Raw genomic sequence first — 15,578 nt, 5'->3', positions numbered from 1 at the left:
GGATTTAAATTCAAATTAAATATGTATGTACATATTAAACAAAAATATGTACATATTTGGTACAAAAAGTGTTATAAATAAAATATCAAAATAGAAAAAAATTAAATAAATACATGTAAAATACAAAGTTAAGAGAGGCCTGGTTGTGCTCGTCTTGCAGGGGGAAAGTGTACCAGTTTAGGGCAGTTTTTTGGAAAAACTATGAAGTACGTTCTTTAGATAAAGGATCAAACTAGGGCTTGGCGATAGTTCTAATTTTAATGTTTCGTTTTAGCGAGAAAATGACAAAACTGTAAGTCATTTTTTTTTAATTTTGTGTCCACAAAAGTAAGTAAGTATGTAAACATACCTTTAACTGAAATCTATTCTTGTAAAAATTTTCTTGATTTTGTACATGGTAATCTCACAATTTGTCCTCTTCAGTTACTTAACCAAAATGTCGGTGTCGGTGAATGTCTAAAAGAGGGCAGGTAAAAATTTGGATTTTAAATAAATTCAATAATTAATTAATTATATGAGAGTAGTAAACTAATTCTCAAACCACAAACCTCGAGGTAAAAACTATAAATATAAAGTAAATAAATTTTTACCCGTCACAGTTTCCTTACAATTTAATTGCATTTTCTTTCTTTGTTCCAGTTGTGGAACAAAGTAGGTTTGTTTTTTTTTGTTGATAACAAATAGGGCAACCACTGAAACCTCTAAAAAGTCACCTCTACTTTAATGGTGCGATTTATGAAATCTTAATAAATTTTGATGTTTTGTGAAAATATAAACTTATGCCACAAGTTATTGAAAGTGAAGAGGTATCGGTTTTATTTAATAAATACGAAATAATAGCATGTAATTAAAAAAAAATAAAAAAGATCTTTGCCATTGCTTTTCACAAATCCAAAATTACAATACTTGTTATGACTCTTTTGGTGCACTGCTCGTTTGGTGCTTTACTTTCTTTCTTTCACCACCGTGATGGCTTTTGATAACTTTAAAATGCAGAAGTCCCCCAGGGATCTATTTTGGTCTCCTGCCTGTCGATTAATTTGTGAAATTGGGTCTTATATGGAGTCGGGTGGCAGTTGTGTGATAAGTAGTTGTGGTCGTGTGTAGCGCGGTTGTTTGTCACGTCTTGAGAAAGCGGTGTGTGTAATTTGCTCTGTAATTGGTTCTTTAGCGGCGTTTTATCGTCGTTTGATGCGCCGCCACTGGTGATTAGAGCATTATCCGATCCCGGAGATCGGTTTCGTGAAATTTCATCTGTAACGAAACCAGAACGCAGATGCCATGAGGGCAATCTGGCCACGCATTCATGCAGAAAGTACAGTTAAGTTACACATTAACGATTCAGTCTGTGACCGATAAGAGGCGTTATCGGTTTGTGTTTCCCTTGATGGAGTAAAAATGATGCGAGTTTTCGTTAGTTTTCAATACGTGTCGCGGCGAGCTTTTGTCCCGTTTACCCAATTACTCGGTTGGTTAGCTCGGTTGGAACTTGGATTATTATCCGTGGAAAGTCGACTTGGAACCGATTGGATTTTTACGTTACGTAATTGAGACATTGTCCGAGGTGAATTTTATTGGTTTTGATTATATCCATGTGCAATTGTTTTGTCAACGTTCGTGGATCGGAGAGGTTGCACCATGAACAAGGTCAACTAGACGAGTTGTTCAGCTTGTGCAAGTAGCTTATTTGCATAAGCCTGCAAGCTGCATGATTTGTTTAATTATAGATCGCAAGCCGATCGTATGCTGGACAATTGGAAAAAAAACAGGGTTGTTAATTTCAGTTTTAATTAGTCACTCGGACTGTTACAAGCAGCCACTATACCCCTACTAAAGTTTCTTTCAATAATTTATTCTTAGTATTAATTAGCGTTTCTTTAGCAACGCCATTCTAAAATTTAATAACGTCACAATAATTATGTTACCGATATTTTTTACATTTTACTGATTTTTGAGTTTGGCATTTTCAAAGGTTTGGTTTATCTTAATGAATTATCTTGTTTTAACGTTCGCAAGGTAACTTGTCTTGTTTCATCCCACACTATTTCGCTTCCTGCGTCTTTATTCACAAAAAATATACTTGCTAGCTCTTAACATCTCTAGTATCTTAAGGCAGTCTTTAATAATGCTTTTATTTTCATTGCGAGGGCTTAAAAAAGAGCTAAAGTATTTTGAAAAAAATATTTTAAAAAGTCCCGATTTCGGATTTCTGCAGGGCAGGTTGTTCAGCCGAGATTTTCTGTTTTTGTTAATAAGAAAATTAGTCATTACTTTTACATTTATTAATTTCAAGATTTTTAGAGGCCCTAACTTTTAAATGTAAAAGGGCATTGCATTGCATTATCCTGGATTGTTTAGAATTTTTTTTATGATAATTTCCTCGCAGAAAATAGTTTCAAAATTAAAAATTACAGTGTTAAAAGTAATCAGTAATATCTTTATTCTATGGTTAATTAAAACGTTTCTCAATTTAAAATGAGGATGAGTAAACACTGATACGAGTACTTTTTAGCCAATTTTCTATATGTTATTAAATATTTTTTTATTAAATATTGTAATGTTAATTGAAGCAATTTTTAAAATGGACAAACGTGTTGAATTATGAAAAACAAATTACAACTAGTTCGGAAACTATTTTTACCTAAAAGTTCAGTTTTGTATGTAGTTATTACAGCCCATGAGATAAACCAGTGGCGCAGCGCAGCGAACAAAATTAGGCAAAATCATTTTGTAGTGGTAATAAAACTAAAATTATATTTTAGAAACCACCGCCTCCTTAATGAAATGTATCAATATCCCGCCTGGGCATTTCGTAAAAAATGCATTGGAGCACTGATTCCGAGTTTTTTCTTAATTAATTAAAGCTGATGGGAAGGAAGGATAGAACAAAACCAGATACGCCAGGGAGAATTCAACCTCATAATAATTGAACCTTTTAAGCTAAAAATCTGAATAGGTATGTCAAAAAATTTCCCCAGATTAAATCGCCAACGGGAATCAGTTCAACTCAAAAAATGCCCAGGCGAGAAAATAATTATTTCTATCGAGACGGAGATGTTAGAAACAAACAAATTAAACATCTAAATTTTGCATAAAATTATTTATTTTTTAAAAACTTTGTGTAAGTCTATGAATATATTGAATTAAAACACTGGAACTGTTGGCGGTGTGGTGGTGTGGCGGTATAAGGTCCCGCTTTCCTCTGGCTGGTCACTGAGATAAACTATTTAGGTATAAAAGTTACCTATTACCTAATTTAATATTTTATTATTAGTTTTAAATTTGTTTTTATGTTCCATTTCTCATTAATCATTATTAATAGAAACTTTATTGAATCATTAGTTACCCCATAACTTCATTATCAGATTTATATATTTTTTAATTAATTATGTGTATCGGAAATATTTCTTTTACTTTTATGAAGCTATACTAGTTTTTTGGTATTTAATATTCTTTATTGTTTCAAATAATTGAAATCAAAAGCCTTGTTAGTGTAAATTCGCTTTTAAATTGTAACTTGTGAATAAAAAAAAACACAAATAATCCGTCCAATATTCCGAGCCACCGAACAGCCAATGTTTACAATGTCATGTTAAAAGAAGTGCGAATTCCAAACATCAATGAATTGTACGCATTGTTCGGATTTAAGCTTAACTAAACGTTTTTCATGTAGCGTAAAAACCTTCATGATTCTAGAATATTATAATAGCAAAAATAGATAAGCACCTGTTGAATGAATCCTGTCGTCCGAAGGATAATTGCAAAAATGATACGACAATCTATTTTTGCCAATTTTCCGGTAAACTTTTTTCGCATTACAATTAGAGTTTCAAAGCACCTTCCGTTTTACCCATTTACTCGTACAAATGTTTAATTCTCGTGAAATTTGCATTTGTTTGTCTTCAATTCTTGTCACTCTTCATTGGACTGTGACACACGTCTATCTGAGGAATAAACCAGCCGGTGTGTACCCGAGTTATTTACTGTCATTAGTTAATTTACATTTTATCGATCATTTCGGTGCGACGTGGAGTGACATTATAATGTAGGTGGCTGCGATATAGTAGTGGCCGGCATAGTTTGGGGGTTTGTGGAGTTCACAGGGGCGGCCAGTTCCCGCTATCGATCCGAATGGCACAAGGCAGGTGCACGCACATCCCGGCTGTCCCCGATGGCCCGGGGCGCGCCCCCTCGCTGTCTCTGTCACCCGCCCCCGATGTCCGGCAACACGGGGCCCGGAACGTCGTCTTGGGGTGCACGTGGATGGCTTCATTCCTGACCTTAAACTTATCGATTCGGCGTTGGGAGCATTTTGATTCATGTGGAATTAAAAATGCATGAGTCATTATGCAAATTGCAGTGTTTAGGTGCGGGCGAAGTGCATTGTCGACGTGTGGAGGTATTGACAAGCCGCTGATAGAAAATATATTGTTCGCTTGTTAGAAATTTTTATTGGTTGCTGATGTGGAAAAGAATCAAAACGGCTTCTGGGATCTCTTTTTGCAGCACCAGATGGTTTATGCCTACTTGAGTTGTTGTTTGGAATGGTAAAGTGTGATTACGAGTACGGTCAATTTTATCTAGATCAATGAACTTGTAATAATGAAATTAATTTTCTTTAAAAGATACACTAAAAAATTTTTTCCAAGGCATGACATACTGTGACACTGTGAACTTAAATTTAAATAAAAACAGCTACATTGAACGTTTTACAGTATATTCTATGCGTTTTACTAATGACATTACATATTTGTCACATTTTCTTCTGCTGCTTTTTAATTTTATTATTTTTTTACTTTTACATCTGTTTTTTTTTGTGTGAATTTTAAACACGATCAATTATTATTTTTATTCTTAATGTAGTTATGTTTCGAATGGGACGATGATAATGTGTTTTTAATAAAAGATGTTGAAAAATGTCACCGTGTTGGCGGTAAGTAGAAATTAAGATCTTTTTCTAAGATACTATGAGAGACATATTTTATAATAGACATATTATTTACAAAATACGTGAACAAAAATGTAAATTACATTATTAAATTCTTCGTAAAAAAGTGCATAAAAATGTCAATTTTTAATCCGTTTCTTCTATAATAACGAAGATATAATTTTTTTAAGATTTCGCTAAAATGTCAGTTTTTGTCTAGACTACAGTGGGATGCGGTTTTGACCAATATTATTATTTTCTCAAAAAATGAGCCCAAGAATGGTTAACTCCTTTTTGGCTAAACCTTTTCGTTTTTTTTTCGAAGATACCTTATTGGGAAATCCAAAATGCACCTCCCTGTACCGATATTGACAGGTAATGACCATAAACAAGAATTAACTTACACTAAGTGAAATTAGAAGGGTATCTTGTCCTTTAATCTGGAATGATAGTTTTAACAATTCTACGATTATTTAATTTGGTTACGCTCATTTATTACTGAACTGTGACACTTTACACAGTGCAACCACAAACCTTGCTTTTGTAACCTTGTTTTTAGTCTACTTTTAGTTTTTAGGTTTGAATCTGTTATCTTTTAACATTTAAGGGAAAAACAAAAATCATGATTTAAATGAAAAAAATATTATTGATTAGAAAAAAATATTTTATTCGCAATAAAAAAGTAATAATCAAATTACCTTGCATGTGAAAAGTTGGCAAATATGATATTTCAACTTCATTTAACAATTGATATGAAATATTAGGTTCGGGCTGGGAAGCGGTCACTTTGTTATCAGTTAATATGTAATATGATAGTTCAATTTGAGAAATGGCCACTTCCCAACCCGAAAACTAAAAAGGAAGTGACCACTTCTTAATCTGAACTGTCATTATGTCGTGTTTTACAAAATTTGATAAACTCTTTATTGTTAAGAAGGATGATTGTGAAGGAAATAGTATACAAACTTTGGTGGTTTTTGCTTCATCGTATCTCGCCTTATTGCTAACCGCGGCGTTTCGTGTCGTGATCATCAAATTTCGCCTTACCTCCCACCTGGATATGTAATCTACTATTTCACGTCATAACTGGATTGTTAGTGGATTGTTTTTAGAAAGTATATAAGTATTTGTCTTCAAAAAAATTATTTATACATTTCAAATTTTAAGACTTGTGAGTCAGTTTATAATAAAAGGTTTCCATCGTTGAGAGTCAGTTTCTGATGTTAGTATTTAATGTATTTTTATACAATTACTTAAATAAGTAATAATTAATAAATTAATTTCAATACTTTTGTGGACACGCATATTGCAATTAAGTGAATCAAAGGCTATAAAAAATTTCGTAAACGACTCGTGAAAATAAAGGAGGATTAAAATTAATTTTTAATGCTAAAAATTTTCTAAACCTTATTATTTTAAGTGCAACACAGAAACACACTTGTATAAATCACAAACAGTTTGAATGCAAACTTTTGTGGAGGGCAGGATTTCACAAAAGTTTATGGTTAACAAAATTACGTTTGCCATATGCCACATACATCATCTTAACACTTGTCCAACGTAGTGATAGAAATGTAAAATTTGTGAAAGAATGATGCCAGCTGCGTGATGGTTTAATAGCACGTGCCAATCCAAAAAGGTGTTAACGCATACGAAATATTTTTGCCCTTTTTGCTATTTGATTTATCCCTTAGCTTGTGTGCTGGTGAAGGAGAAGGACCACACATGTCGTTGCCGCGTACGCGACTGGGCGTGCTTGTTGGTAATTTCGTCCTATTCTCCCCTTTATCCGTCACAGGTGCGTCCTTTCGCAGCATTAATTGCGTCTCCTGTGACCGAACTCAGTTTGCTTTGTAAACATCTTCGCTTTCTGTCAATTCATCCTGCGGCATCGTCACGGCCAACAGATGTCTGAAATTCTCGTTCTTTTTGTGCAGCGCAGCCCTTCCGCACCTGCCACATAAATTTTTCGTGGTGTGTTGATTGTTTCGTCGGAAGTCACTGGAAATTCGTCTTCCTGGAGGCTACCGAACGCAATTTCGCTTTCTGTTTGGCTTCCACAAACGAAATTATCTGCTTTTTTCTGGTATCTCGGGTTAAAAGTATTTGCGGATGCGTATTGAAGTGGGATCTTGTGCGGTGTACGTTGACCCTTAGCGTTGCAAAATCCGCAATCTCAACAAAACGGCCGTCAACTTGTCGTCTGCTTACAGCGAACAATTCCATTCCTTGTTGCTTTTATGACTTGTTGGTTGAAACGAGATAAAAGATGTGACGACTCATGTTTGCACAAAGCGAAAAGACTCAGAAATTGGGTTTGTAAACTGCGCGATAAGACCAATAAGAACGGAACTTCTCAATAATGGAGAGGACGGCGGCCGGAAATTGTGTCTAAAGGTTGCACGCCCTATGCGCAATTAAAAATTCATCACTTATTGAACAAGTTTACTTAGGCGGTGATGGGCGAGAAGCTCGCCAAAAGAAAAAAAAACGGCTGGAATGCGTCGAGGCGAAGGTGTCAGACGAGCTGTTAACAGACATGTGGAACACGTGATTGTCAATGGATATTCTAGAGCTAGATGTAATATGAGAACGACAAGTCATATTGAAACAATGGGTTGCATGTTGCAGACTTGATAACCATGTTGTTAACTTTGTACGAAAATCGATAGAATTCTTTGTCGGTTTAAAAAATGCGCCTGTTGTTACCTTTCAAGCTTCGAGTTACAAATTGCAGAAATGCGCGTTTTTTGAAATTTCATCCGCCTGCAACCCAGGCGCATCATCCATAATAAGATAGCCTTCTCGATTTCATAGCGCTGGCACTTCGTCTTCTTTTTGTCATGATAGACACGTATCGATTAAAACTAAAATTTGTTGAGGAATCGAGTTTGTTACCTTCAACCCTTTCAATTTCAACTAATTCCTTTGGAGAAAATGGATCAAATTCACCGTTTAAAATTACAGAAACGACATAAAATTATTTGTAAATTTTGAATGCTTTTTACAGGAACCTGGAGCATATGAATGGAAAGTGGGATTTTTTTTCAGAGAGAACAAAAGAAAAACGGGGAATACATATGTGGTCATTTAGGCTTCAAATTGTGCATTAGTTTTTACAATACTGAGGATTGAGAAAGGAAAACGGCTCGGCTGTAATTATTTATTTCACACTTAGGAGACAAACATTACTTTTAAGCTAAAGCTCATCTGGAAACCCGCATACTTTATTTTTTTGTGTAATACGACAAATTTTTAAATTTTCTTTTTGGTGTAACACCATTTCCTTGTTTACTTCCTATGGATATATCATTTTCATAAAACCTTATTAAAACTTATTATTCGTGGATAATTAAAGCATAATTAGATTTAATAATTATAATTATAAGGCTTTTTTTATAAACCATTAGGATCTACTGTAAATATTCTTCTGTTTTGTTTAAAATCTGAATGTTTTTTATAACTTAATATCAGATAAAAAAATACGATTGTTTCGATCATATTCACTTTGATATTTCAATTATTTATAGTTTTATCCCGAGTTTCAGGTTCATGCAATTGTATATAAATTAAAACATTCCTGATTTTCGATTATAGTTTCACCTCAATAAAAACGTACAGCGAATCTTTAAAATACGGATGTATTATTTACGTATGTACTTGTATTTTAATTGGGTGGTGTTATAAAAATAAAAAAGTTTATCATACTGTTTATCTAAAAATTGTCATTTATGCAACTTGTGTTTTATTTTTTTATATGTATCTACCTACATAATCTTCACTGTTCCTGAAATAGGAACACATTGTTGATGTATTCTAGCAAAAATTTCAGTGACTGATACCACGATCTTTTATGTTGTACACGCTTGTCCAATATAAATGTTTATACCTATTTTCACCTTATATGTACTATAATAGCATACCTAGTCTATTTTTTTAAGAAAGAAGTAGGTGACAACAGCATCGGACAGTCAATTTTACAATAGCAAATTTTATTTAAATTACAAGGTACATGTTTAATATCTCTTTGTAACATCTAAAAAAACTACAGTGCAATCAAAAAGTTTATCTATCAAGCACGCCTAGAAATTTTAAACGTGTCTGCGGAAGATAAAATGTCACAATGGTAAATAAGAAATGTCAAAATATTTTTTTTGTAAACTGTAACAACAAATCGTGGTGAACGATTTGTATGAATAAACTCCAACTACATCTCATTTTAGGGTGTTTTAAGACGTTTCATACAGTAATTCAATTTGTTTAGATCAATATTTTAATTTTTATAAAATAATTTTTTGACATCTAGCTGACATACAAACTTCCAAGCGAGATACGTCCTCAACTAGTACGCCTACTTAATAGAAAGACTTTTTGATCGCACTGTAGTTGCTTATGCTTTTGGAAATTTAATTTTTTTTATAATTATTATGATTATTATAACTAATATGTGATCGCTATTACATCGTCAAACAAAAAGGACACATTTTTTTTCTTTAATAAGTACATATAACACAAAGAGGAAAGAAAAGATTTAAAACTCTCGTTAAAAGATACAAGTCAAAAAATTCATCAACTTTCAAAATTATTTCAATCGTTTGAATTAGGCTGATTACGCGTCCAATCCAATTTTAGCATATTAATAATTATCTCCGTAAACACTTACTTCTTAAAAAAATGGAATATATGGTTAAGTATATCTGAGGGTTAAAAAAACATAGTTTAAAGTATCGTGTGCCTAAATAAAGTTTGAGTGACCTTCTATTGGCGACAGTGAATATTGGCATAGAAGATATGAAATTTCAGAATCATAAGCCACTTTCATTACAAATTTCATTGAAGACATAGTAATATTTTGTTCTAAGTAGTAAAAAAATTCGAGTGGAAAATGATTATACTTAACTTCCTTGTTTGTTATTCGGCAAAATACTTTATCAAAGCCTGCATTATTATATGTTCAAGAAACAAGACACAGACATTTTAGTAACAATATGCGTCGTATGAGGTATTTATGAAAAAATATATACTTAATAGAATTGTAAATTCAAATAAAAATTCCTGCTTCATAGTAATTTTGTAGTATGAAAATAAATTACGATTTAATTAAAACACAAGGTTTTGTTTTCACCCTTTGCTGAATGAAAATATAAAAGGTTAAAAAAATCTGCCCATTTTATAAGAAAAACTGAACTACACTACAAGCAGAATGATGTTAATAGTTATTATTATTATTATTTACGGAGAGAAATAATGTAATATTTTGTAACTAATTTAAATCACAGTCCTTGTGTCTTTGTTTTATCGAAACATGTCATAGCCAATTCTATAAGACTTGAGTATTTGCAAGAGGTATTGTTATTGCCTAAGCTGTCAGCAAATGTAATTTAAATAGAGCGCCTTGAAGGTTAAAACTCGTACTCGAATAAATTTTAACAAATGAAATTTTCGTTTCAACATTATGCCGTTTCTTGTGAATACCTTTTTAGCCGGCACAGTCCTCCATCACGTATTTTCTTCCGATCTTGTCCATTGTTAGCTCGGAACAGTCGTAGCAAAATAAATTTAGCGATTTCCAAGCTGTAAGTAGAACAAGATGTCGAGCAAGTTCGATATGCAACAGGTGTTGTTTTATGTTTATGTTCACCGGCACCGTTTCCACCATCCTCGCGTAACAGGAAATAACTAACCTGCAATTTTCTATTGGGCTTGGGTGTGGTCGTCTTGCTGGCATTTTGGAAAAATCGCGACGGCACCGGACAAAACCACTTCCTTTCCCGTTTCGTTCATTCTACACGCACAGGGAGATGAGGAAGTGCAGACATTTCTTTGCGCGTCCATTGACTCCTCAGGATTTGCAACGGAGGCCGCTGTTATTACTTAATAATTAAGTTAATAACTCGTTAGAAGCGACCTATTATGCAAAGCATGGCAGTGAGGTCGTGTAAATAGCATTGTTTGCTTTTTAATTGCGTTTCGATGTTTCGGGCGACATTGAACATGGCTTTTAAAAGCCTATCGACGACGCAGAAAGGGCTGGTGCCAACATCACATCAATTGATATCAAAAATCTGTTAGCACAGAATTTAAACTTTTTTTTAACCTTTTTGCACTCTTAGGGCTCATAATGAGCTTAACTCAGAATTTGGCGCGTTGGAGTAAAAAACTCTGTCCGCCTCCCATCCGCCTCGGCTTGGATTTATCAAAGCATCTGCATCCCACCCACTTCTTTCTTATAGCTTTTTCCAACACGTCGATTTTTACGGCCGCTAAACGACCCAAATTAAAGTCCAGCTTCGTCTTTAATTACCGCAGGCAGCTCGTTATCCTTCATAGACCGATATAATATTGCACCTTGCTTAGCGTCATTACTCCTAACATAGTAGCACAAATTTGTTGGCGTTAAAATACAATTTTCGTCTTTTCACCTCCAAGAAAGAGCGCCGCTTCTGGCGCAACCATTTCGTAAAAAGTCTGCGGTAGTAAAAGGCAGCGCAGTTTTATTGCCGAGGCCGAGTTATGTGTCTTCTGTCTGGACGTTCCCAAGCGCATACACAACGCATGCACGTCCCTTCGAATTAGCAATGCATGTAATGAAAGTGTCTACGGTTTTTATTGTTCTCGACACACCGCAACGTGTTTTAGTGCCCTGTGTGAGGTTTCGGCTCGGAAAGGCTTTATGAGCTTGCGAGGGCCGAGCCGCCTCCGCCGACACACTCCCATATAATCAGACGGCTCGGGGGCCAACAACAGATTTGTCCTCGGAAACTAACAGAGTTTCAAACTATATTATTGCCACACGAGTAGCTAAATCCACTCCTATCTCTTCAAGGACCAAAAGTGACTAGATTCCTGCAGAACTAAGCAAAGTGAAACTTCAAATTGATTTTTGCAGAAAATACGAATGTAACTGCGGTAGAAGTTTTTCGTTTTGACGCTATTACTCTTTAAAAAGCAACACTTTACATTATTTTTTTCTTTTATGAATTCTATGAATTCAGTTTTGACTGTAGGTAAACTATCAAAGTATTGTTAAAGATGTCTCTTTTTTTCTTGAGAATGTTTAAAATGTTGCCAGAAGAAAAATCCACCTACAGTTTGCTGTATCTAAATTCAGATTTAGTTGCAAAATTTTAAAATGTATTGTCACTTTATTTTGTGTCCTAATAAAAAGTTTACTCGTAATGTTGGAACCCATAAGATAACTAATGAAGAAGTATATCAAAAAAATTATTTATCGAGGTGGAAGTGGATTGCTATCGAAATTAAGCTCTGTTTTCGTCTCGACGGTGCGTATAATGAGTTGAAGTTGGTTCTAGTTGAAGAGTTGTAAATCACGTCAACAAAAGCTCGGTCGAGATGGAAAGTAAAGTTCTGTGGAATTAGGTCATCGTGGAAGATTCGATTATCGAGTGCATGCTGCTAAGTTGGTTAATTAAAAAAGTATCCTTTTCTCGTTTCACAAGCACGCTAATAAAGTGTAATGCCTCGATATTTATTCGCGCAATTTAAAATTATAATTGCAGAGTCCGAACTAGTGCTTATAACAATTACGTGTGCTTTTTTCTTCCTCTGCGTGTTCTGCCAAGCATAGTACGGTCGATGGCAAGGTTTCAGACGAATTCTTTGATTTCAGGAGAGTCTGTCCACGCCAGAGTCGACGGAAGCAAACGAGGAGGATCACTTTTCGGGTGAGTTTTAAGCCAGTCACCCACTCATTGGCTTTAACCATCATTTTTGTTTGAAGTGTAGACCTAACACTCATACAAAATCGACATGCCTACCTTGTGTCTCTAGGGCAAAATTCCCGCTTTTACTATTGAGTAGCAGGGTTGGTACTACATCTGGAACTTGGCCCAGTTTCACCCAATTGGGCCAAGTTCGTGCTAGAGTAGTCGTAGCTTTAGTTAAGCTAGTTTAAGTGTAAGCCAACCCTGCTAACCGTGATTTGATTGGCTGTGCAGGAACCGGGGCTATGAAAGACAGCGACAAGCTCAAGCTGATGCTCTTGGCGTGGAACTACCACAATCAGGCCCAAGGTAACACGACAAACACAACACACCAACATTTTTTTCTTTACTTATTCAATCATCAGTCATTACATTTCGCCCCACACTCGATTTTAGCAGTACTTATAATACTCCTTACAGGAAACAGAAATGGGGACATTCCAGACCTGTCTTCTGTTCCGGGAGGCGAGGAAATGGCCGGTTTGTGGGCCCAGTACCACTCGGCTCTGGGGCTAGCGAAAGGCAAGGCCACGCCGCCCACAACGCGAGATCAATCTGTAAGTACCAGAGAAGCCTCTCGTTATTTCCCTTATTGATCGGCATGTCCTCGAAAAAGACATTTACATTGCAACAAGCCTCTAGTTGCACTTTGTTATGGTCTCCAATGCTGGAATTTAGATTACTTCCTCATATGCAGCTGTTTGCATTGAATGATAAACTTCGTGTCAAGTTCAGTCCGGTGTCTTTGCCATAAAATTCCTCAACGGATAATTAACTGTTGCTGCTTTTGGTTTGTGATAATGTAATGGTTGACCATTTCAGAGTCCAGTCAATGCTGATGCGGGGTCAGCACATGACGAAACCAGCTCCAGCGGTAACAAAGAAGACGAAGACGATGACGATGATGAAAGCGATGACAAGATCGACACACAAACGCACGACCCTGAACGACTCAAAGCCTTCAATGTAAGTGCAATTAAAAAATAATCGCGGACTAATGAATCGAACCACAAAAAATCCAACGAAGAGACCTCAACACAATTTTGACATCGGTACCTACATAATTATCTCTGGAATTGCTTTTTTTCGTAACAGGAAAATTAAATAAAGAAAAAATTAGGTTTTTTTAAATAAAAGTTTGAGGTTTTTCTAAATCGTACCTATTAGTTAATCTGAGAATAGTCCAAAAAATTACATGATTTTAATTTAGTTATTTGATTTGCTTATAAATAAAAACTAAATGTGATTTTAAAACCCAATAACAATATGAAAAGTGTCAACAGAGAGATAGTTGAAGCTTATTGCTTTATGTCTATAATGATTATTTTGAAAAGTTCCTGCCTCCTTATCATTCAGTTCCGTGTTTTTTTTTTTATTAATGTACGTTGGTTTTTGATTCTACTGGCATTAAATTACAGGAAAAATATAAACTTCACTACCGCCTATAGGTTTCCCAAAAGAAATAAAAAAATTATTGTTCATAAGCCAATACTTATGTTGAAGAATTATTAATGAATACGTACTTTTTAACCATTCAATATTTCAGTTAGCGTTCTTCTGCCTTTATTTTAAAAGCAAGGAAACATTATTTGTGTGTAATTGAGTGTTTTGTGTTTTGTTTATTTAGAATTAGAAAATCGCTGACAAAATTATAAGTGATTGTGTTCGCATTCGTAAACAAATGATCAAAGAAGTCTACTTCTCACTACATTTCTCGATACATTTCAATGAAAAGAATCATTCAAGACAGAATATTTAGCAGTTTCAGTAGCTGTTGCCACTGCAACTTCGTTGCAAAATGGTCAATTTTAACAGATTATTATGATAAATGAAAAGCTATCAGAAACATGTAACTAGCAGCCACTATTTGAACCTTTAATAAAATATTATACCCTTTGATCAAAAAAATTATGTGTTGAAATTGAATTGAAAAATTGAATTATGTAATTTCACATAGTGTCTTATTTGATAATGAAATAAAAATAAAACCGTAATTTTTACATTTTGCTATTGAAATATTTTTGCCGTTTTTTTAATTTGTTTTCTCTAAACCCTCTTGGTTTTAAAGATGTTTGTCCGTCTCTTCGTCGACGAAAACTTAGACCGCATGGTGCCGATTAGCAAACAACCGAAAGAAAAGATCCAAGCAATAATCGATTCGTGCACGAGGCAGTTTCCGGAGTTTGCGGAACGAGCCCGAAAACGAATCCGTACTTACCTCAAGTCTTGTAGAAGAAACAAACGTGCCAGAGACCCGAATTCGCCATGGGACGCGGTTTGTTTTTTCACTTATTTGAAAAAACTTCCCACAATTTGAATGATTACAGACACGACCGACCCCAGCTCACTTGACATCAGTACAAGCAGAACAAATTTTAGCAACGGCCTGCGAGAATGAAAGCCACAACGCGAAAAGAATGCGATTAGGGCTGGAACCGGTCAGTCAGCCTATGCCAATATTACCGGGAGGCCAACCTACGGATACCACAGCCCCGATCAACAGAGGAATAGACTTTTCTAATAACACTCCGGTAAAAATTGAGGTGGACTCGGTGTCGACGGCGTTCCCGTCGTCGACGACGCCTTCCTCCACGCCTAATTCGGTCAGCAAGCTGTCTTTAACGCCCGATTTGAAAACGTCAGCCATGAGGTACGTCTTTGAAGCAATATTTTTAATGTTTGTAGCGACCATTTGGGTGTTTCAGCGTTTCGAATGCGGCGGCTCTGGGCGCGACGGCCATGAACGGGATTGGAATCTCAAGTACGGCGGGTTCAGCTCCGACGGCGATGTACAGGCCGAACTTCTCACAAGCGTTTCAAAGGGCTGGTCCTTATCCTCTGTTTCCAGGGGCCAACCCTTTCGGGACAGGGACGGGTTTGCTGACAAATGGTTAATATAATTCAGCGTCTCGAGCGCATTTGTCGTA

General features: G+C 35.3%; 1 protein-coding gene across 3 annotated transcripts in view; it reads left to right on the top strand.

Annotated features, from left to right (window-relative positions):
- LOC123011951 (nucleolar protein 4) overlaps nucleotides 1–15,578 on the top strand; it is a 118,536-nt gene that overhangs the window by 102,001 nt on the left and 957 nt on the right. For 2 of the 3 annotated variants that reach the window (XM_044409679.1, XM_044409678.1), the window contains exons 4-10: nucleotides 12,558–12,612; nucleotides 12,886–12,960; nucleotides 13,072–13,208; nucleotides 13,474–13,617; nucleotides 14,720–14,926; nucleotides 14,979–15,301; nucleotides 15,357–15,541. In XM_044409679.1, coding sequence (XP_044265614.1) covers nucleotides 12,558–12,612; nucleotides 12,886–12,960; nucleotides 13,072–13,208; nucleotides 13,474–13,617; nucleotides 14,720–14,926; nucleotides 14,979–15,301; nucleotides 15,357–15,541 — 1,126 coding nt within the window. The remainder of the gene's footprint in view (nucleotides 1–12,557; nucleotides 12,613–12,885; nucleotides 12,961–13,071; nucleotides 13,209–13,473; nucleotides 13,618–14,719; nucleotides 14,927–14,978; nucleotides 15,302–15,356; nucleotides 15,542–15,578) is intronic. The other variant, XM_044409680.1, reaches the window with a different exon arrangement.

Source organism: Tribolium madens, unplaced genomic scaffold, assembly GCF_015345945.1.
Source record: "Tribolium madens isolate multiple individuals breed KSU strain unplaced genomic scaffold, Tmad_KSU_1.1 Scaffold_91;HRSCAF=231;Tcas5.2_LG7, whole genome shotgun sequence".
Classification (NCBI taxonomy): domain Eukaryota; kingdom Metazoa; phylum Arthropoda; class Insecta; order Coleoptera; family Tenebrionidae; genus Tribolium; species Tribolium madens.
The sequence above is the reverse complement of the archived record's forward strand: the minus strand, read 5'-3'. Positions and strand labels throughout refer to the sequence as shown.